The sequence below is a fragment of the Eptatretus burgeri genome, chromosome 8, assembly GCF_056783735.1.
Source record: "Eptatretus burgeri isolate ZD-2024b chromosome 8, Ebu_testis_v1, whole genome shotgun sequence".
Taxonomy (NCBI): Eukaryota; Metazoa; Chordata; class Myxini; order Myxiniformes; family Myxinidae; genus Eptatretus; species Eptatretus burgeri.
The window spans coordinates 59414046-59438408 of NC_140968.1; the positions used below are offsets into that span (position 1 = coordinate 59414046).

General features: G+C 44.2%; 2 protein-coding genes across 11 annotated transcripts in view; one reads left to right on the top strand and one right to left on the bottom strand.

Annotated features, from left to right (window-relative positions):
• Positions 1 to 224: 224 nt before the first annotated feature.
• On the bottom strand, positions 225 to 8390 carry LOC147021830 (Krueppel-like factor 7). Its single transcript, XM_085892212.1, has 4 exons — positions 7926 to 8390; positions 3700 to 4396; positions 3006 to 3129; positions 225 to 2517 (listed from the first exon to the last, which is right to left on the bottom strand). Exons 1-4 carry the CDS (start codon positions 8025 to 8027, stop codon positions 2466 to 2468), a joined length of 975 nt encoding a protein of 324 aa, XP_085748338.1. The 5' UTR covers positions 8028 to 8390; the 3' UTR covers positions 225 to 2465.
• A 14602-nt stretch (positions 8391 to 22992) lies between these two features.
• The window catches only part of LOC147021831 (uncharacterized), a 329285-nt gene continuing 327914 nt past the window's right edge, over positions 22993 to 24363 (top strand). For 9 of the 10 annotated variants that reach the window (XR_015060952.1, XR_015060955.1, XR_015060953.1 and 6 more), the window contains exon 1: positions 22993 to 23424. The gene's annotated coding sequence lies outside the window, so the exon portion shown is untranslated. Of the gene's footprint in view, positions 23506 to 24363 lie in introns of all 10 variants that reach the window. The other variant, XM_085892216.1, reaches the window with a different exon arrangement.

The window sequence follows — 24363 nt, forward strand, 5'->3', positions numbered from 1 at the left end:
AGTGATCAATCAGTAACCCTTTGCCAATTATCCTTGGGCATAATAAGACGTTGTATGCAGATTTTGACCTTTTTCAGTTGTTCCCACAACATATTAATTCCACTGTGTTTGCGTGTTGTTTAGTAATTATACTTTGGAGAGGAAAAATATGCTGCAGTTATGTTGATCGTTAAACGAGTATGTAATACATAAACTGAAGTGTTATCTATAATGATGCTTTGACATGATGTTTAGCATGTACGTTTACTGTTCATGGCTATAAAATGCTTTACATTCAGTACATCTGTCAATTCATTCATACAGCACAAATATACATCATTTACATTCAAACATTTACAGAACAGACAAGGCATAAAAATTCAAAAATTTACACAAATGTACAGGGTAAAATGAAAGTAAACACTCCAAGGATAATAAGGAATGACATGACTGCAGGTTTTCTTTGGTGTAAACGATGCATTTAATTAATTATTTTGTTATGGAACTATTTGGTCTGTTCTATACCTGCAGCCAAAATCATAAAACCCCACCATATTAACTGACATTCCACTGAAGAATACAGGAACAACACTTGACTTTGCCAAATTGATTTTTGCTTTCTTTTCAAAAACATACAATTAAAAACCAATTCTGAGAAATAAAATTGACATCGAATTAAATTAATTTACATAATAAACAAAACTTTAACAAAAATAAAACTTTCCCCCAACTATTTACAGTATTTTTTATCCGTTCCTCTCCCCCCCCCCTCTAAAATCTCTATCCTAAAACATCAAAACATCACGATTTTGCAATGAGCTTTTTGACGACATGTTTTCATTTCCAAAGGACATTTCCTTGCAGAAATTCTTCTTAACCCAAATGAAATCTCCCTTGAGGGCCCACAGATAATAAACTTCTTGGAAACATAATACAGCACTCCAGAATGAAACAATAAGTTATCTTGGGGAAAAGGGGGGGGGGGTAGTGTAATTTCAAACAATTTTTGAGAAATATCTCATCTTTTTGTGAAGCCAAAAACAAAATTAGCTCGAAGATCAAATATTACTCGAACGTTGTACTTTGAATTTCACAATTGAGTAGTTAGGGATTTCTTGCGGGGCTGTTTTTCAAACAAATTGAGCTGTGTCTCTTGGCTGTCATCCTGTAAGGCAATTGATATGTTATGAGGAGCATATCACATTACTTTGGTACTTATGACTTTTTTTGTTCAAAAGGACGACAATATCAACATAGAGTTAAGCATCGCATGGAATTGAAAACGTAGATTTCTCAATGGCAATGCAAAAAGCCTGTCAAGGAACCGGTGCCTGTACATTTGGAAGGCACTTGTCTCGATACACTACAAGTGATAATGATCATTGCTTCGACCTTCTCATCATGAAGCTGTAAGAAAAGGATGTTGGAAAATGAGCCGTTTCCCTTATTATGCATCGGTTGTGGCAATAAGGATGAACACAAATGTCATTTCTTTTCCCTGATAATTAATTGCTCCGGTTGTCATTGGAGGACACAAAATGAAACCGTCAAATTGATTTCAGAGATGGGGGGAATTTTTTTTTTTTTTACAACTAAAGTTAGGTTTCAGACAGATGATTTTGAACAGCTGGAGGAAGGATTAATGAAACTATTTTAATTCCAAATGTTTTCGGGTTAACATTACTCTTGCATATTGAGGACTCATTTATTGGCAAAACGAAGTGTTTCCATTTAAATCGCTTTGAAATGTGCTAGAGACTAGCAGCAGAAGTGAACCATTTCCCATGAAATGAAGAATTTTTTTTTTTAAATAAAACTTACAAGCAATCCTAATAATAAAGATTACTGCAGCACGTTATAGGGGCATTAAACGCAAATTAATGTTTTGGTTAAACAAATGAGTGCATGAATGTGACATTCTATGGCTTTTAGCTCTCAAGCCAGTTTTGATTTATGGGGTGTTTATGGCCAACATCATGGCGCCATGACAAAAAAAAAGACAGAAAAGAAAAGAAAAGAAAATGCTTCGATGGATGTGAATGCCTGGATTTCCAGGTTTGTCTTTCACAAAGAGTGCATCATCCAAACTGTACATATCAGGAGTCAGTGTCAAGTCCAAATGAAGCCCATTGTGTTCAGACAGCTAAAAAGACAGCAACTTGGCTTAATGCCATGCACAGAAGGTTTGAAAGCTGTCAGTGGTGTCGGTTCGGCAGCTAAGGCAATGCTCCCACAAGACGAGCCATGGTGCTTGATTGATGGTGGGGGACCTGCGTCTCATCCATTCCGGTTGTTGTCTGTGTCCCCATGTGATGGATATTTCCTTCTCGCCGCAAAGTGCCATTATGGAGGAGACCCCCAGTAAGCCGCGCCGCTGTCGAAATGCCCAACAAAAAAGTGCACGAGAACACATTGAAGCAATCTGCTCGTTGCCAAATTCAAATTGTGATCAGAAGGACGCAAATTTTTGGCAATGTCAAAGTGTCTCAGGCGTGCCGTTTCATGTGCAGGGCAAGATGGTCCGATCTTGAGAATGACCTGCAGGGAGAAATGCAGGAATATAAAAGAGCATTGTGGGTGAACAACAAAGAGCTTTTGATGGAATAAATTTTTGTGAAGCTTCCATTCTGTTTTTGCATTGCATTCTTGACTGCTGACAACAACTTCATCCTTTATACCCTGAAAGAAAGAATTATCCATGAGCAAATGCCGAACCATGTTTGTATTTTTTTTTCCTTCATTTTACAGGACTTTCCACTTCTTTGTATCCCTCAGTGACACATTCCTGAGCTCAAACACACAGTGGCTTTGGAATTCCTTTGCAACAACAAGTAGACCTAAGAAAACATCCGCGATATGTTGCACGACGTGCTTCAAAAACACAAAAGATTTGAGCTCAATTACGGGCACGTTGCACCCTCTCATTTTGCTTTTATTTATTTTTCGCACAATTTCTTACACAAGCAGATTCAAAAACTGATACCAGGTTTTCGCTCAGCTCAACTCCTAGCATTACAGCATTGTACCTGTCACAGTGGGCGCACTTGAATGGCTTGGCACCAGTGTGTTTCCGATAGTGTCGTGTTAGTTCGTCACTTCGTGCAAACCGCCACTCACAACCATCCCACGAACATTTGTACGGTTTCTCGCCTATGCAGAGATGGAATTGCCGGTGGAGAAGAAAGTGAGAGGTGACATAAATTGGCAATTGAACACTGCATAAATAGCAGGTTGCTTAGCCAATAAGGAAAGCACTCTTACAAACAAGGCAATCTGCATTCCAATAGGCAATATGGCTAAAAAACAAACATTGGAATTATTTATCAAGAACATTTGCTGACAAATATTAACTATGTTTACAATTTGCCTTTGATACAAATGCACTGCATTGGTTACAGATCTAAAATGAAGTGGTTCCAACTTGAAGCAAAAGGTGTCACCTGGACTAGGTATTTCCTTTGGAGCTGAGCGAGCGACCATTACAGCAATACATTAATCAAAACAAACATGACAAAAGCATTGCAAGAAATGAAAGCTAACAGGAGCAACTTTCTGAAGATCATTTAAGCTTATAAACAGTCTTCTGTGGTTAGATCTTTTCGAACCTGTAGAGTCCTGGTCTCAACTTAGTGCTTCTAAGCTTTGATTTGCAGCAGAGTAGGATGTGAAATCTACACGACTCGATAGCTTGACAGCCCAAAACTGGACTACAATTCTTACCAGTATGTGTCCTTTGATGGGCTTTTAGATGGGAACTCTTTGTGTATACTTTGCGGCAGCCTGTAAAGGGGCAGCGATGAATACGTTTCTTGCCCTCGGGGGATGCTTCTGGGCTGCCTTGACCCAATTTGACTTGAGACTTGACCAAAGCATGTCCCTGAAGCATGGATCTTGTCAGGTCAATTTCACCATAGCGAGTCTCCACGATTTCTGCAGTGTCTCCGGCCATCAAAGCAGCCACTGCTATCGCCCCTTCAACTTCAGGCAGCGATGGCTCAGGAGAGGACGGAGGTGTGAGGCCAGTGGCTTCACTCAGTTGTTCCATTTTCCCGACCCTCCCTGGTGATAGCATGCCAGAATGCACATCGTGTCCTGGGACTCTCTCGGAACCGAACGACCCTGGTCCATCACACTGTGCATCACTGCCCACGGGACTCGATTCAGCTGTTGAGAAGCCATCCCCAGAGAAATCTACGTCACAGCCATCTTCCGCAAAAACTTCAGCACCTGGTTCGAGGGGAGATGATGGTGTTGCAGCCAACGGGTCTCCGACAGTGACCGGAAGGGTTGCCTCCATGCACGGCTCAGTATAAGACGTCAGAAAACACTGCCAAGGACTCTCGTCCAACTGTCGGCTGGCAGGCACGGCTGCATCATTGGGCTCTGTTTGCAAGTAGCGTTCCATCTCAAGGCAAATCTGCACGAGACAATCAGGCAAGCACAAAATGAAGATAAACGGCAATGAAATTTGCTTTCTAAGCACACCGATAGCCAGAGATGCCAATGGAATTTGATCTGGTGATGTAGTGTGGACCACCAGCAGGCAGAACGTATGAGTTTTTAAACACGGAAACAAGCCGATGTGCAAAAACTTTAAGACCGCACAGGAAGTCGGTGTGTCTGATAGCACACGGTGCCATTGTCCAAGGACAATCATGCAAGATTTATTAACACTAGACCAGAGCCTTCAAACACAAGAGAACAGGTCATTTCACCAAATAAAAAGGATGTGGCAAATCATGAAATGCGAAAGCAAAAGACAATTTAAAATAATGAACAAGCATCAGCAGCCTTGCATAGCAAGTTGAAAATGAAATATGGGTAATTAATGCGTTTTAAATAATAATAAAACAAGAATAGCAATAAAATTTTAAAGTGTATATGATAAAAACATCATGTACAAGATGCAGAGTTAAAAATGAAGCGCATGATTCCTTTTGATAGACGTCAGCTGTTTTGCCTTTTATCTCACACAACCACTTCGCCGATCAGCCCTCCTCGTATAAGGCAATAGTTGCATTCCAAGAAATCTTAAAATCGCAGCAAAAAGTGGAAAAGTTCAATATGAGTAATTGTATGTTGTACGGTTGTTGTTGTACGGTTTTATTGTTGTACGGTTTTATTGCTTCTCCTGTTTTTCCCTTCACGTCAACTCTGATTAAAAAAACAACCACAATTTCCTGTGCAAGGAACACGTGTTTTATTTATATATATATATATATATATATATATATATATATATATATATATATATATATATATATATATATATATATATATATATATACTATGTCCACACTCGTACATTCGACCACAAGTATACAGGGTGGACTGGAAACTCAGCGTCAAAAAAATTGGGCACACGGTAAAAGGATTGAAAATTCGTCCTCGTTTATTATTCCGTAATCAGAAAGCTGCGTATGAAGTCCACAATGAGGAAGTGACAGCAACCGAAGAGCTTGAAGTCCGGGCCAAAAAAGCACCTTGTCAAAGCTCCAACGGATCAGATTACAAAACAGGCGCTGCCATTGGTGGAATTTTGAAATTGGTGACCTATCAGGTTTGAACAGAATATGACGGGTAGTGCAACTGCAATCTGGGCAGAGCCATCCAATGCCATTTGAGCAATCCACGATCTATCACTCGATTTTGAGGGCAAATGTACAGGCAGGGCAAGCAAATGAGTTTACCCTTAATTTTGTTATTCTCCCTGGGAGATTTTCGTAATTTATGGTACAGTGCACTTTACGGCAACAATGCATTGCGTGAGTCAGCAGAGTGTGTGGTCGCAGTCACACTGCCCACACGGCCTGTTACTGTATTTTCTTGGAAGAACGTTTCGAAAGCTTTCGGATTTCACGAACCGGCATGGTTCTCTGCACAAGCACCGACGGCATCCTTTGCCGAATGAAGACATGACACTAATAATTGGTTCTCACATGATGTCATGCGCTTCTCTTTGCTCGCGATGAGGTAACTATAACCTGCGTGTACCTTTTATTCGCCAAAGTGTTTGTTCGCATCAGGGGCAACAGGACGCACGACACACTTGGTGGAAAGAAGGGCATCCGGAAAATAAATAAACAAGCGGACACGGATGGCGCGAGACAAGAAATGAATGTCGTCGGTGGGAAAGACGGGGCGCAGGAGAGAGCAAGTAAGAGGGTGAGATGGGTGCAAACAGAAGCCTCAGTGGTGATGTAAGAATTTGCTGTGTGTGCCTTTTCAAGGTCTCCCCTACTCCCCCAACCCCCCCCCGGGGCACGTGGAGACAGTTTAAATATCAGGCCAAGCAAGGGTCAGCCGCATTCCCGAAGGGGAGATACCAAATTTTAAACACTTCTCGTGGGGTTTTCTTCTTCTTTTTAACCTTCCTTCTTCTTCTTCCTTGACGTTGGTGTAAAAGCAAGTGAAGTAAAGCAGCCATACACCTTGGTAAGATTAATGTGCATAGACTTCAGCTCTTTGGAATGTTATCTGTCGGAGAGATAATGGCGCAAATGCTGAGACGCCCGCAGCATTCGGCGCCGGATTCACTCACCTATTATACCCGACAGACAGTTATGGTTTTGTGGTTAAGACACCATTTTCAAAATTTATGGCAGCCTACTTTGAGTACAATTCCACCTTCCACCCACTTTCCATTTCCATGCCAATAACGATGATCTCTGCAGGGGCAGCCCCATCTTCAATCATATCACGCCATATTGTAACTCTTGCAACATTAAAAAGCCATAACATGCTGTCTGTCCTGTGCATGCTTTTTCAGGCTGAACTATGGGACACGAGAAAGGAGCGGTGGCTTGTGAGCAGGAAAGCCATTAAAAGCAGAAGTGAGATGGAGAAACGGATGTTTCATCAAAGAATGGAAAATTTCACATCCTCTGGAGCTAATGCAACTTCTTTATTCTCCTTTAATGGCCACTATTACCCCACCTTTCTTGTGGGGTCGGCCGGCCAGGGGGAAGCTGAGCCCAATTTTTCACGAACCGGCTGGCCAGGCCTGACGTTCGACTGATTCGGGCAGGAAATTGGAATTTGGCCATCGTACTGGCGATTAACTCACCTACTCTTCACGAAGGACACCACGGGATCTTGAAAGTCCACCGACCAGTTCCGGCAGACGGGGTCGTTCGTTTAGCGTCCGTCCGATGGATGGCACACACATCGATGAATCACCCCCTGCTTGTGAAACACCGGGGTGACAGTTTGTAGCTGGGTCGGGAATCAAACCCAGGCGAGACTGCCAAGATGCATGTGTACATACCTCTCGGCCATCCTGCCAGCCCCCTGGAGCGAATGCCACAATTTATCGAAACATTTTGTACCGGAGCTGGGAGTAAAGCATGTACGAAGGTGAACACACCTAGCAGGTACCCACACGAAGGTGAACACACCCAGCAGGTACACATGGTGTTCACAGGTTAGAATCTTGCTTTTTATTGTTTTTATGAATTATTTTTGGTGCAAAGATCACAAATGGAGATTAACACGGTGCTATTGTAGTTTGTTGGCAGAGAACCAGAGCTCGCCAAGCAGAGAAAAATCAAACGCGATTAAGTTAACTAGATTGGGGAGTGGGGAGGGGGAGGGGAGGTAAGGGGTCGTTCGATGCACTGTCCCGGCGGGCTATGCTCGAAAGGCTTTACATTTTAATCGTATATAATAATACCAACGACGTTATCGCAAAGTACGAGGCATTCTTATTCGCCTGGCATCGCCTGTGCTGCCAGCATTACCGGAGGCATTTACAACCCGCGTGTCAACAAACCCTTCTCAAACACACACACACACACACACACACACACACACACACACACACACACACACACACACACACACACACACACACACACACACACACACACACACACACACGTACTAATGTTCTTATTCGTGCACGTGCGGGTAGATGTACTCGGACAGGAGAGCCGTATGATATGTACCTGTTGCCAGGTTTCCTCCAGAGACGGTAACGCAGAGAAGTAGCCCGTCTCGTGCACGATCTGCAATTCTTGGAAGATGCTGAAACTCGGAAGCACGTCCATGTCTCTCGCGCTCCGACCTGCGGCAGCCGATGCGTGATCTTGCCACCTACTACTATGTGTTGGATATTTTATTTATCTCCCTCTCCCTCCCTCTCCGGGACGCCAAGCGCACTCTTCCCAACAGCCGCGAATTAAAGTCGCACCGCTTGTCCGCCTAAGGATTGCGTGTCGCTGTCGGCATGGTACAGTGAAGCCCGTTTCGCCACGCGACGCGCTCCCGAATGAAGGGCACGTGCCCCGCGAGGAACGCGCGCTCGCGCGGGCATCTACAGGACGCGAAGTACGCGCGCGCTCGTCTGCGCCTTCGCTGCTTTGAATGTACAACCGCTCTTTAACAGATCTTTCACCAAAACTCCCTCCATGCCCTCCCTCCGCCTTTTCCAACGACCGTTCATCCCCCACCCCACCACCTTCTCCTCCCACCGCCACGGCCGCTCAGCCAACATCTCCCCACCCCCTTTCGTCGTCACCGATGTGGGCGGAGTGTAAAGGGGGCGGGGTTTAATACGATTTGCGTCTGTCGAGCCCACGACGCCGCAGTCCGATTGGAGCAGGCGCCGCGTCGTCATCGCGTATTCTGTACGCAACCGCGTTGTCCGAGTCACGAAACACGCTATTTTTAGTCTCCTATAAAGGCGGCTTGCCGGAGTCCTCGTTCGCAGCTGCATTCTGTTCATTGGGAAGTGGTGACCCGCTGTGGTTGAGCCTGCTGTCGCTTTCCTTGCACCAAAGGTGAAGGTCTTTAATGAACAGAAAGCAACATCGCAGGTCGGTTTCTGCAATGCACGAACTGCAGGAAACGGCAGTCGGACGCACTTGCACAGACCCGTGACAGCGCCCGCCTCGTCGCCACCGAATGAACCACGTGAAAGACAGTGCAATGCAACAGATGAGACCATATAAAGGCAGCGCATGACACGGGCAGCCGGAACGAGGGGGAGAGACAGAGAGGAGTGGGAGAGGGAGACAGAGACAGAGAGACACACAAGTAGAGAGGGGTATAGAAAAAGAGAGAGAGAGACAGAGACAGAGTTCATGATAAATATTTTGCACCGTCGCTCGGAGCACGCTCGATTCAAAGCACAATTACTGCGAATAATTCAGCCTAATCTGGTGCTTTTTTTTCTGCTGCTGTCGGCGGAACTTCCCGCGTCGACAACGCAACCCACGGCTGTTATCCGGCCGCATAAAGCACCGGGAACGGGCAGCCCGACGGAGGCACGGCGAGCGTCATCTGCGCGGTGTGGCACGGAGCGCGCGGTTGGCACGACAGGCGGTGCTTATCTCCGAATTGCAATGGCAAGGGGCTTCCAAGAAGGAAGTGCGTTTCCTAGCGACGGAATGAAAGGGAAGGATGAAAACATAACTGGCGGGAACGCGTCGGGCGCGCTCCGTGTCCCGTCTAATTATCCTTGTGATTGTAACAAGCATGGCTCGCAGGCCGTTCGAAAGATTTCCAAAACACCGCGTGGTCGAGTGCACCTACATCTTGCGACGATATCGCCGCAGCCTGGAGGTCCAGCCGGGGAATGAAAGTTCCATCATGAGTGCAGACCTATTAAATAATTGCCTCGCGTGTTTGGCTTAAGCTGCAAAGTGTGATAATGCGAATTTCCATTTACCAGCCGTTTCCTTTGTTCCGCTCTCGGCTCGCAGGACCACGACATGATGCATCGGCCTCCGATGTTAATACAATTTCGCAGATATGATGTTACTGTGTAAACGTAGCCGTCCGTTTCCCCACCCGCTTCGTCTGTATTGCACTCCACCACGAACATCCTATCTTGGAGGACTGGATCGACCAAACTTCAGGATGATTGGTGCTCCAAAGAGCGCGTTTTAACGTGTATTGTCTTACTTGCTGCATGAGCCGCTAATTTGCTCAACGCCAGCGTGGTAGATGCACAGTAAAGGCACGGTAAAAGCGCGGTAAAGGGACGTTAAAAGCGAAGTAAATGCACGGTAAAAGCGCAGTAAAGGCACGGTAAAGGGACGTTAAAAGTGCAGTAAATACATGGTAAAAGTGCAGTAAATACATGGTAAAAGTGCAGTAAATACATGGTAAAAGTGCAGTAAATACATGGTAAAAGTGCAGTAAAGGCACGGTAAAAGTGCAGTAAAGGCACGGTAAATGCACGTTAAAAGTGCAGTTAAGGCACGGTAAAAGCACAGTAAAGGCACGGTAAAAGCGCGGTAAAGGGACGTTAAAAGTGCAGTAAATGCATGGTAAAAGTGCAATAATGGCACAGTAAATGCATGTTAAAAGTGCAGTGAAGGCACGGTAAATGCACGTTAAAAGTGCAGTAAAGGCACGGTAAAAGTGCAGTAAAGGCACAGTAAAGGGACGTTAAAAGTGCAGTAAAGGCACGGTAAATGCACGGTAAGTGCACAGTAAAAGTGCAGTAAAGGCATGTTAAAAGTGCGGTAAAGGCACGGTAAAGCGCGGTAAAAAGACGGTAAAAGTGCAGTAAAGGCACGGTAAAAGTGCAGTAAAGGCACGGTAAAAGCGTGGTAAAGGTACAGTAAAGGTGTGGTAAAGGCATGGTAAAAGCACAGTAAAAGCGTGGTCAAGGTACGGTAAAAGCACGTAAAGGTGTGGTAAAGGCAACGTAAAAGTGCAGTAAAGGCACGGTAAAAGCGTGGTAAAGGTACAGTAAAGGTGTGGTAAAGGCATGGTAAAAGCACAGTAAAAGCGTGGTCAAGGTACGGTAAAAGCACGTAAAGGTGTGGTAAAGGCAACGTAAAAGTGCAGTAAAGGCACGGTAAAAGCTTGGTCAAGGCACGGTAAAGGCACGGTAAAACACAGTAAACACGCAGTCAAGGCACGTTAAAAGCACAGTAAAACGCAGCAAACACCCAGTAAATGCACGGCAAAGGCACGGCAAAAGCACAGTGAATGCACGGTAAAACGCAGTAAAGGCGCGGTAGAAGCATGGTAAAAGCACGGTAAATGTTCGGCAATGACGTGGCGTGCGCTGGGTGAAAACTGGAATGCGTGGCGGCTTATTCATGAATGGGCAGAGTACAGGTGGAGATGTAATTTTAAAATCTTATCAGTCCAGGCTCGTGCAGCAGTCGTGTTAAACACAACGCTTGAATTTCCTCTTCCTCTTTCTCCTACCCCTCATACTCACCCTACACCCCCTCCTCCTCCTCGTACCTCTCCTCCTCCTCCAGCTACTACTATTACACCACATCATCATCCTCTTCTTCATACTGTCAGATATTCTCACCCTCGCACACCTCGTACTACTGTTACACCTCCTCCTCCTCTTCCTCCTCCCCTCATCCTCTTCCTGCTAATACTACGACAGCACTACTACTACGACTTCTACGACTACTACGACTACTATTCCATTCCTACTATCCTCCCTCCACACAATGAGCTCAACATAAAAGTACTGGAAAGATGCCTACATATCCAGAGCATCCTTCCCTCCAGTGAAAAAGAGCTCCATATAATGTACCAAGTCGGTTTGTCTGTGTACGATGGTTGGTTAACAGTGACACAGTGATGTGAAAGACCTGCTATGGCTATGAGTTTGAATAAAGGACTTCCTGAAGTCCTTTATTCATCGTCGTTGCACTTTTGCTCGAAGAGCTCAGCTCAACACCGTCCATTACTTGCTTGATAAGTGGAGAGTTCAAATGAAGGTGTCAGTTTATAACATCGGTTGTAAACGTGAAAGATGTTTTATTAAACGTCCTGTTGTATTGGAAGGTTCATGTTCAAATCTAGAATCTCACTTTATCTTGCCCAATGTAAAATTTGCCATTTTTAGCCACATATTAGTCTCTAAGGCTCATGGATGAGCTTGTCCAACATGCTGTACAAGGACATTACAGACATCATCAGTGTACTTTCTTTCACACGAATTGCAAATCAATCGGTTGACATTTCGTTGAATTAATATAATACATGTGATTTGAACCTGGGATCCCACGATGACCTTTGTTATCCGATGGGAAGACAATACAGTTGCAGGCTGGCTGGTTGATCACGCCAAATAAAACTGTGATCAGAATGGCGTGTCTGCAAAACTGCGGAACCCCTATATCCTTGTTGTTATAATATTTGTGTCAAGTACAAGTAAGTAGAAGCAATGTCATGATAAAATGCAAAAACTGAAGCTTGCGTGTGACCAAATGAAGTGTCCACAATATCGAAAGCAGAATATATAGCTAACAACAAGTTGGTATACCTACTCCAAGAAACTGACCACAAGAACAACCACAATTCCAAACATACATGTGGCTACTCCAACACGTCACCCATAACCACATGAGCAGGTATAAATAAGCTTTGTTCACTGCTCAGAACACCTCCAAGCAGTTATATACCCCTTGGAATAGAATACTTTGCAGTGTGAAAGAGGCAAAATACTTTTCTGGCCTTCATAAAGGCAGCAACATGCGGGCGTGGAAACAGTTTCACACTGTTGTAAATAAAATCCAGTGAGTGATACTTGTCTAGTGATACATGGAGTGTCTACTCCATGGTATGAGTGTATTGTTTTCTCATACAGCATGGTTCAAATGCTATTGTCGAATAGAACACCCAAAAATGCGAAATCTGATGTCTGAATCGTGTTCCATAAAGTGGCATGATGTGATAATAATACTGATATATTTTTATGTGGAAGGTGGGGGTTATTGGACTCCATGACTATATTGTGCTCAGAATAGTATCGACCATGTGCCGAGTAGGGTATAATTACTCCTGTATTAGGGATCTGTCAGGGAGGAGTAAGTCGTGTGTAATATGTGCACCGAGAAAGCGGTGATTGTAACCTTAGAATAGTGTAGACTATAGAGTAAGGTTCAATACAACCTGACCTGACCTTCTTTAAAGGCAAGGCCAGGTCGAGGGCTTGTAAAGAAATGGCAGTTCTTTGGCCAGCGGACTGGAGATCATATTGGCATAGTCGGCTGCAGAGCCCTGGAGAGGAGTGGCACATTTTACGGGGGCTCCTCCCTGAGGGGAGGAATAGAAAATGGCAGTGCCACCCACTGGAAGATGATGGAACCAGAGGATGTTCTCAGGGGCTTAAGTGCCACAGACTTGCCTGCATGTGTCAGAAATCTCTACTGTATCTCTATCTCTCCGTCTCCGTCTCCGTCTCTCGTCTCCGTCTCTCTCGTCTCTCTCGTCGGACCACACCGGAAGATGTGAGCACCATCTCCCCGCCATCTCACCTCGTCGCCATTGCCCCTCATCATCATTCAGCCCCAAGTTGGACTTCGCCCTATGCCATGACAGCCTGCACAATGTCCCCGATCTCGGGCCGTGGTACTGCAAAGACCAGCTCATGCCTTCCTGAAGTCCTCACCGAATCCTGAAGTCCTCACCGGAAGTCCTTTTGTAACGGCTTGAGTCACTTGAGTCCGGGATTCTGGCACCTTAGTATGGTATAGTTTTATTTCCCTTGAACAATAAGTGTCTTTCCTTCACTATTTGTCTGTCTGTGCACCAGATCTGTCCGAGTATTTTGTTGACTTGTCCATCCCTGTGTCGGTATCATTTTATAATAAACTATTTATTTCCTCAGGAACATCTTCCTGTTTTTTTTTTTTTACCTTACCATGACAACATACGGCAGTTTCAGTTTGTATTAAAGTGATCATTGGTGGATTGTAGGTTATTAAAAGAGCACTAAATTCTGCAAACATCGTTTCGGCATTCACCGGGGCCTTTATCAGACCCCTGGCTCAGATGAACCCTGTGATGTGGCAATATGTTCTCTTTCAAGGAACTACAACACAGGAGGAGGCCATTAGGCCCATCAAATCCTGCACTGCGGTTGCCAAGCTATGGCTGTTTGTCCATGCTCTTTTCTTCTAAATGCTGAACGCCAAGCAAGGAAGTAATAAGTTGCATTTAAAAAAATCTTTGGTATGACTCGGCGGTGTTTTCAAACTGCTGACCTCTCAGACTCAGAGGGGACACTCTAACCATTATGCAATCAAGGCTGGTAAATGCCACATGACTGTTGCAATTAATGTCATCATAAAACATCCTGTCATCCTATTATTTGGGTTGATAATAATCAGTATGAGAACATAAATCTGATTGGCTGCAATCCCACAATACTTCCTGCACGTCATCCGTCCCAACGATGAGATGATAGGTTCAAAGCGCTGCCAACTGCATATTCTGCAATCAATTACTCCACCTCCATCCACCTGAAATGCCTGCAAAGTGCTCTCAGGGCCATTGATTATAATGACATTTACACCATGGAAAAGTTCTTCCTTGTGTTCAAAACAGTGTGACTGAAGGAATTGTCAGATCAGACAATTTTCTTAATTTGGTCCTAATCCCAATCTTGACATCAGCATATCATCACCGAAGGTCCAAAATTCACCTGCTCATGAAGTGGTACTGGATTAACAAATCAAATACTGTATACTAAGACTCAATGACATTACGCAACGTTTACATTGGAAAGAACTGTAATAAAGGTTTGAATCCCTGCTTAAAACTGTAATGTTCTATGAGCTTTTCAATCCCTTAAGAATTTGTAACGTCTGTTAACATTACGCTATGATAACCTTCGATAATGGTGTTATTAGTTGTTATCCCCACACTTTAAAAAAAATGGGGGATGTTGTAATTGGCTCTGTCTGTCTGTCCGTCTGTGTCTGTGTCTGTCACGCTGTTATTTCCTAAATGGTTTTGCAGAAATTCATCAAACTTGATAGGTATGATCGTCACATGGTAAGAAGATGCAAGAGCAGTGTAATGTTTGGCCCTGTCCCTGGAGTGGGGTCATAAGGTCAAATACCAAAAAATGCAATTATGGGCACATTTTAAAACTTTTTTTTCATGAAACTTAAAATATGCACTCAACATTGGGGGACACATGAAATGTATAACCATTTTGGGGGGAGGGGGGATTTGACCCCTGGTTTATGCCCAGGAGGGTGGGGACTTGGGGTCACAGGAGTCAAAAAAATAAATAAATTTAAACTCTAAACTTCATATTTAGTCCATTTGCCAGAGAAGTAACCTTGTTGTCCTCAAAAGTGGACGGTTTTACGGTGGTTTCTTGTTCATAGGCATGCATAGACAAAATTAAGCTTGGTTGCCCGGATGGCAACCATGGGGAAATCTGTTATTTTTGCGCAAATACAAGATGGCCGTCATCGACCGGGCTGAAAATACAACTTTTTAGGTAATGAACTTAATATTACACATGAGACATCTTTTCCATATAATTTTGGCACGAGGAATCGATATTTAACCTTATTTTTGCGATTAGAAGTAAATTTGAGGTCAATGTTCGAGTTCCTGGCAATTGTTTGCCATGTGAGATACATTTTGAATGACAACAAGGTCACTATTCTGACAACTGGATGCTCACATACGACATTAATGCGAGTTACTAATTTATTGTTTTGTTTTTACAGATATGGCTGATTCAAGGTGCATTCTTCCCATGTGTCATGGTAGAGGGGAATTGAAGAAATTCGCTGATCAAGGGATCAAGACATTGATCTCCTGTGCCAAAGCCCATGGAGATGAAGAGCTACGTGCAAAACTACAGGACATTGTTGATGGTGGTGGTGATACTGTTCGCATAGAATTTCACAAAGGATGCTACTGTACTTACACATCAAAACAAAAAATTGAGAGACTTCGTAAATCACAGAAAAGAAAAGCTGAAGATGATTGTGTTACAGTGACAACAAGATCTCGCACACAGGCAACAGGCAGTGGTGCGTTTGTTTACAAACGTAACTGCATTTTTTGTGGCAAAGAATGTTTACCTGTTGATGACAAACATCCAGAAAGATGGGATCGTGTTCGTCAGTGCATGACTAAAGAACGTTTTCACTAGGAAGGTCATCCCATCCCAACTATTAAAGATGCCATCATTAATGCTGCTGAGCAACGTAATGATGAAGTAGCCAGAACGGTCAAGTTTCATATTGGATATTTGGTTGATCTCCCTGTGGCTGAGTGCAAATACCATGTACGCTGTTATAACAGTTTCATGACAGTCCCTAAATATGCTGATTTGCCAACTGGTGTTGCAGAAGAAAGTGCCCTAAAGAACGTCATAGAGCGCATGAATTGTGACAGGTCAAAGTTGTGGAATAGCGTTGAACTGCATTCCCTGTACTGTGATCTTGGTGGCAAACTCACTTGACGTGATATGTTTAGCAAACTAACAGACCGCATGAGTAAGGACGTTATGTTAGTTCGGGTAGATGGATGTGCTGCCATTGTTGGTTTCCGTGAGTCCATTGCTAACCATCTGAAAATGGTTAAAGTGGATGATGCAGATGAGAGGAGTATTGATTCTGTGGTAAGGCAGATCAAGAAGGAGGCACGCTCAGTCAAGTACAACAGTGCCAATTATGACCTCTCAGAATTTACACAAGCCAACACAATCAAGGCAACAAGCCCAACTTTACTGAGGTTGATTTCAGACTTAGTGTCTGGTGGTGAAATGACCAAGAAATCTCTAAGCCTGAGCCAGTCAATTCAAAGTCATGTTACAGGTACGAGAAATCAGACAACATTAGGACTGGCTGTCAAACTACTGCACCGCCATGGCAGTTCTGATCTTCTAAAGCTCCTTCATGAACATGGGTTCACAAAGTCATATGATGAGGTCCTGAGATTCAGGAAATCCGCTGCTCATTTTGTCGGTGACAATGCTCAGCTTCTCCACCAATTCATGGGTTTGAGTAGAACTGTTGGCGTGATTTTTGCCTGGTTTGATAATCTTGATATGCAAGTGTTCACACCTAATGGTCGGCACACTACTCATGTCCTCTCACATGAATTTCAGCAACCCCATCCTGCAGGCATTCTTGAGTATGGGCATGCTCACCCAGGGAAGAGCGACCTTATTATCCCACGACTGTCTAAGAAAGCTGCCCAGTCTAGGACAAGCAGCAGCTCATCAGGGAGCCTTTCTCTGCAGCACTACACTGGGCCATCCAAAGTGAACTCCCCCGGCTGTGGATGCAACCTCTGGATTCTCCTACCAAGAAGTGTGTGCCCGGCAAGCTAGTTTAGCTGCTGCACAGGAAAAGGACATGAAGTGGCTAAACACAGTCAGCACACAGGTGAACGCCATGGAATGGGGTGGGTTCAACAACCAAGAAGCATTCACCAGTCATGCAGAAAAAAAGCCAGCAAGTATCTACATGTTCGGACCCCTTATTGATGCCAAAGATTCTCATCCAGACACTGTAGTGACTTCACTGGAGTATCTTCAGAAGTCATTGACTGATATGGGAATGACTTATGTCCACATCTCTGTGGATCTCCAACTCTACATGGTGGCTTGCCAAATCAAGTGGCATCATGTTGATCGCTTTAAAAATGTGATTCTGAGGCCTGGGATAATGCACACTGTGCAGTCCTTCTGTGGTTGCATTGGCAAACTCATGCGTGGGTCTGGTGTTGAGACTCTCATCAGTTCAGCATTCGGGGGCCTGGCAGGAATCATGAGTGGCAAGTCCTGAGTTCGATCAATGAGAGCCTTCCGGATGGTTTCGACTGCCCTTCTCATTTCCTTCCTCACCACTGGCCCCAAGACATTCCAGGAGTTGTGCAGCTACCTTTAGACATGCAGACAGCACCCAACTGGGAAACACTGGGTTGATAACTTCATCAAGCCTACTCTGCTTGTTCATCAACTTCTGCGTAGTAAGAGGGAGGCAGACTTCCTGCTGCAACAGCTAACACTTGAACGCATGCTTCCCTACTTCTTTGTTGCTGGTCACCATCACTATGGCCGTTACATCACCCATCACCTTCTGGAGATGCGCTATCTGCTGCCACCAGATGCCAAGTCAGAGCTCATATCAGGTGCTTTTGTGTGTCGTCACCAGGAAGGCATTTGGAATGGTGTGAGCTCTGATCAGTTCAGTGAACAAACTGCTATTAGAATTGGCAAGGGTGGCCTCAAGGGTCCATTTGACATTGAGAAAGAGTATGACTCTTTCTCCAGAGATGGTAGCAGAGTGGATCGATTCCTTTCCTGTCATTGCCTACATCTCAGATACAATGGAGCACATCTACCCTGACTCCTCAAACAAGGACAATGAAGACCAAGTGAGAGAAAAGGACACAAGAATCGGACCACGTCACAAGGAGGAGGGGAAGAAGAGGAGAGAACTTGATGCAGATGATAGGTGCCGGATTTTACTTGAATTGTCGAATGTGTCTCATCCTCTTGAGAATCACTCACCACATCTGTACAACATTGCCAATAGTCGAATTGCTCCCCGAGAAGCTGAAGTGAATGTTGAGGATTCCGTGGATATAGGTCATAAAATGGTTGCAGAATTCCATGCATCCCTTCCAGGTGGATTCCATGCAACCATCTCATGCCCCATCAACACAATGGAGCACTTACAGAAAGGAGTGAAAATTGGGGACAAGACAATCTTTGATCTAGAAACCATCTTCCTCAGGCTGCTGACTATTGGACAGCAAAGACAAATGGAGCTAGGACCTATCTTCCAGTTTGAGCTCTGCGCAGTACCCCCCCCCCCCACTGATTGATGAATATGGGTGCTTAAGGAAAGGCAACAAAGCACCACTGGCACACAAACTCTGTGTTCAGGCACAACAGCCTCTGCAACCAGATGTTACCATTGTTGATGTGAGCCAACTTCTCTATCATATTGTCTGGCCTTTCAGGGGAACTGTGTCAGTCTTAGTTGAGTCCATCAAGACAAGGCTGTCTACCATTGCTGGTCAGAAGATTTTGGTCTTTGAAAATATTAAGATGTTTCTGTAAAGGACCATGAATGAGTGAGGTGTGCTGGCATTGGTTCCATCAACTATGACCTCACAATAAACACACCCTGCCTAGTCGAGAAGCCATCCTGAAAAACAAGCAGAACAAGTTGCAGCTGTCCAAGGTTTTGAGTACCTATAACTTTGGTGAAGGAGTTACTGTGGAGAGTCGTAGCCATGGTGTGTTTAACCATGATGAAGCAGACATTACAATGATCTCACACCTGCTCATGGCTGCTGAATGTATTGCAAGAGTGATATGCAAGTCTCTGATGACATCATACTCTCTGATGACACTGATGTTTTTGTATTGATGGTTTACTGGGTTTACCAGCGCAACATCCAGGCCACAGTGCAGATGGAAAGGTGGGATTGAGCAATTTGGGATATCAACACCACCTGTGACCAGCTTGGCCCCAAGTGTCTGCAGCTTTTGGGAATGCACTACATCACTGGCTCAGATACCATGTCATACCCATACGGCAAGGGCAAAGTGTCAGCCCTGAAGACACTGAGAGCTGGCAACTTCCCTGGTTTGTAAAACGCACTTGGCGAGCTGAACGCAAGCCATGAACAACTCATGGAAGTAGGGCGGACATTCTTCTGTGCCCTGTATGGTCAGCCAGAAGGTACCACGATGAGTGAGATGAGATACTATATGTACACAAGGAAGTCTGGCAAGCCCCTCAAGCTCATGGCATTACCTCCAACTGAGATCAATCTCTTCCTACATATTTTGCGTGCACATCTACAGACAGTACTTGCAAAAATCAGCTGATCAGCAGGCCCCACCTGAACTTGACATTACAAAATATGGATGGGACATCAGAGATGGAATCCCATTGCCAGCAACTTCTGCTACTCCACCAGCCCCTTTGGACCTCGTGGATGTTGTGCGGTGTGGATGCAAAGCAGAGGGGAAGGCCTGCAGTACTGCAAGTTGCAGTTGTCACCATGCAAAGATCTCCTGCATGCTATACTGCACTTGTGGTTGCAGTGACAAGTGCTTCAACCCACACAAGACTGTGGAGGACAGTGAAAGTGAAGTGGAAGAAGGGAGTGTCGAAGCAGAACTGGAAAGAGACGAGGATACGGAAGGGGACGAGTACAATGAATGGGAATGAACAATAAGTAAGTTGTCCACTAGGCTCTATGTCCTCTGTTTGTAAGATGTCCAATATGATGACATGACAATGTATATGCTTTCTGATTATCAACATACTGTTTTGAACCATTCATGACTTCACTTTTGCATTGGTGTTGCATAATTTTCAGCAGAAAATAGTCATGGACATTTCATGTGAACCTCTATTTATTCCTGAACGTAAAAAATAACCCCAAAATTGAATTCCTCATGTCAAAATCATATGGAAAAGAGGTATTACACAGGATTATATGTTGACCGATTAAAAACTTAGCCCCATCGTCTGACCTGTAGCGGCCATCTTGAATTTATGAAAATTACAGGAGTTCCCCAAGGTAGCCACCCCGGCAACCAACCTGAATTTTATTAATGGACCCATGTTAGTCCAAAACGATCATAAAACCATACACTTTCCACATCAACAAGGTTGACAATGGAACACATAATAATGGCAAATGGACTAATTGAGTCATTCCTGGTGGAACATTTTTGCCATCTTTAAACTTTTCCTTCGGTGGGAAGCGGGGGAATTTGTGATGACATGCCATCAACCTCATTCGAGTTTTTATATTGGTTCACGAGCGCCAGCCAGAGTGACCACTATATTCGTTATGTCTGTGTGTCTGTCTGTCTGTCTGTTGGGTAGTCGAAAAAAGATTTTTTGAGATTTTTTTTCTACCATTATTATCAGTATTTCTGTCGATATGTTTGTTGGGTAGTCGATGTAGTCGAAAAATTTTTTTTGAGATTTTTCCACCCTTATTATCAGTATTTCCGTCAATGTGTTTGTCTGTCTGTCTGTCTGTCTGTTGGATCGTCGATCTAGTCAAAAAATATATTTGAGATTTGTTCTACCCTTATTATTGGTTCATGAGAAAATATTTTCACAAAAAATATAAGTGACCACTATATTCGTTATTGTTGTCTGTCTGTCTGTCTGTCTGTCTGTCTGTCTGTCTGTCTGTCCCGAGCATAGCTCCGTGAGTTTTGATCCGATCCTGATGAAATTTTGGTGGGAGGTTTATATCATGATCTAGTTGTGTTTTCCTGAAAAAGGGCGTGGCTCCGCCCACAAAAAACACGTGTTTTTCGGGGGTAGCAGATTTCAATTTGCATCTTCTCCGAGGGGTTTTTTCGAATATGACAGGGGTTTCGGTATTTGGTTAGCCCAATGGCACCTGCATAGCCCCACGGAGCTCGATTTTTCATTTTCGTCCCAAGGTCAAGGTCACAAGGTCACGAACTTAGAAAATTGCAATTTTGACATAAAAATTTTCTTCTCCGAGGAGATGGTCGAATCTGGCAGGGTTTCGGTATTTGGTTAGCCCAATGGCACCCGCATAGCCCCAAAGAGCTCGATTTTTCATTTTCGTCCCAAGGTCAAGACCACAAGGTCACAAACTTAGAAAATTGCGAATTGTGTAATTTAGGGGTAGCCAATTTCTATTTGCATCTTCTCCTAAGGGGTTTGTCGAATCTGGCAGGGGTTTCAGTATTTGGTTAGCCCAATGGCACCTGTATAGCCCCACAAGGCTCAATTTTTCATTTTCGTCCCAAGGTCACGGTCACAAGGTCAGGAACTTAGAAAATTGCGATTTTGACATAAAAATCCATCTTCTCCGAGGGGTTTGTCGAATCTGGTAAGGGTTTCGGTATTTGCTTTGCCCAATGGCACCTGAATAGCTTCACGGAGCTCGATTTTTCATTTTCGTCCCAAGGTGAAGGTCACAAGTTCACGAACTTAGAAAATTGCGAATTTTGACATAAAAATCCATCTTCTCCGAGGGGTTTGTCGAATCTGGCAGGGGTTTTGGTATTTGCTTTGCCCAATGGCACCTGCATAGCTCCACGGAGCTCGATTTTTCATTTTCGTCCCAAGGTCAAGGTCACATTTTTTATGCATAATCTTGAGGTCATTCCCCACCTAAAGTCTTGAAACCATTTTTCTCTATCTCGAACATCTTACCCATGGCGCCCCCTTCAAGTTTGTTTTTACGCTGATTTCATCAAAGGATGAATAATCTGAGGAGTGCGAAATGCCATCTAGCCTATATGACGTTATATTGTTCCTGGAATGTTCCAGAGGATGTTTTGCACCAAAGATCATAATCCTTGACCTTTGACCTTTAAAATTCACAAACGTCAAATTTTCAAAGTTGTGGGAATCGAACTGGGTTTTCGACCTTCTTCGACGAAGTAACTCCATTAAGCTATAGCACGTATCCTGTTTCCTTATTTTAATGTCCACAACATTATTTTGTGACCTTTAAAGGTTATGCAAAGGTCAAATTTTGAGAGTTGTTGAACGAAACCGGGTTTTCGACATTTTGCAGCTAATAAATAACCTGTCACTCGTACCACGTCATGTTGATCATTTTTATAACTTGGTCAAAAATTATCACATTGTCTCATCCTTGACTTCTGAAACAATCTACATCGTCAAATACCGCTCGTGATCCATTGTCGTCTTCAGACTTGTCATTCACAAAATCACATCCCTTGTCTCTGATCATCCTGCAGGTAGTCAATATCACCGAACACAGTAAAATCGCTCTCTGTCTCTGTCTCTCTATCTCTCATAAAATTAGAAAGAGCAAGCAGTATTTCCAAACCCTCACTAGAACTTGTTTTTGTGTGTTGGTGTTTGTGATGTGGAGACGATACATTGATGACGTAGGAATGATAACGTGCAATATGGTACATACTTTGCATTCCAGTAGTATGTACTTCATAGACGTGCTCCCTTTGTAATAGGACGTACTTTATCGACATACTCGCATTGTATTTGTACAAATTTATCAAGGTATTCACATTCACATTGCAGAGACTTTACGGAAGTACTCTGTTGAAAAAAGATGGCGTGTAATATTGCCTACCTCTAGTTCACATATGTGGGCAGACAAACAGACAAAGACAGACAGACAGACAAATGGACAGACCCAAATGGAATACCCTCCCCTCTGTCAAGAGTAATAAGTATAATGTCTGCCATATTGAAATTACATAACCACAATTCCTTGCGATAAACATGTGGTGATGTAATTGTATTACTTGTGTCAATGACAGCTCTGGGGGTGTGTTCAGGTGCCAAGCCAACGTCGTTCATTTCGGAATTCGGACAAGGACGGTGGAATATCATCACCACCGGCCATATTGAATCGTCTTCCTTGCAGATGTCGACTCCGACCGGGACTAAAACTAACCGATCTGACTGGGAATCGTGATCCGTCGGTCGCTGCACATGCAGCGCCACAGCACACACCGGCATTCGAGGATGTTCATGACGCCATTCCAGATCCACCCAGCGAATTCCGGAACGGCCATTAACCGGCTCGGCCGACCCTGTCCGTCGCGACGACGGGAAACGTCCCGCGTCATTATTTTCGGGGCCCGTTCGCAGCGGGGGCAATTAGACATTGGCACGAGACGATAACTCTTCGACTCACGTTCAGGATCTGTCAAAGCGGCTGACTTGCTGCACCTGACGGGTGAGTCATCCTGGTTTGACAGCCCTGTCGTTCCCAGAAGCCATTCTCCATTTCACACCACTTGTGGCCTTCTTTACAGAGGTAAACGGTGACTGTTCCTTCGTGGCTACACTCCATCCAGAGCGGATCAGCGCTAACAAAGCAGTCACAAGGCTGAGAATACACTTGGGGGGTGCCATCACTCTGCCTGGTGGTAGTTTGGTTCAGGAATTTTGAATTTTGAATTTGGCTGGGGTACCGGCATGCAATGGCCTACTGTTTTCTAAAGGTACCGTGATAACTTTAACTTTCACTCCAAGATGCCTGCAGAGATGACAGCCAGCTTTATCTCCCTTTATTGATGTCTGTAAAGCACCAGAATGACAGTTGACAGTTAGACTGGGGGACAAAAAATAAAAACCCCAGACTAACCAGCTCTCAGACAAGTATGCTCCCTCTTAGTTATCCTGCCAGCTTTGTTTAAAGGTTAAAATAAGAAATATAGAAACTGTCAGTCATGGAAAAAGCATATTTGGGTTGACAGGATGGCCTAGAGGTACAAACACTGCTCTCCAAGCTATCTTGTCTGGGTTTGAATCCCAACACAGCTATAAACTCTCATCCTGGTGTTTCACATACAAGACAATAATACATCAATGTACGCGCTGTCCATCGGATGGATGATAAACTGAGATTTCACGGTGTCCCTCACCAAAAGTAGGCGAGCCATCACCAGCACCCTGAACAAAGTACAAATTGTTGCCCCAACTACTTAGTCGAGCGTGAGACCTGGTGAGCCGGTTCGTGAAAGACCTGCGCCAAAAAGCTTCTGCCAAACACCACAATAACGTTGGAATAATTGTGGCTGTTAATGAAAGAATAAGGAGGAGAAGATTGGGACCATACTCTGTGCAGAGCGTTGGTACTGCTTAAGCAGTCTCCTTGTCTATTGGGCTCAAT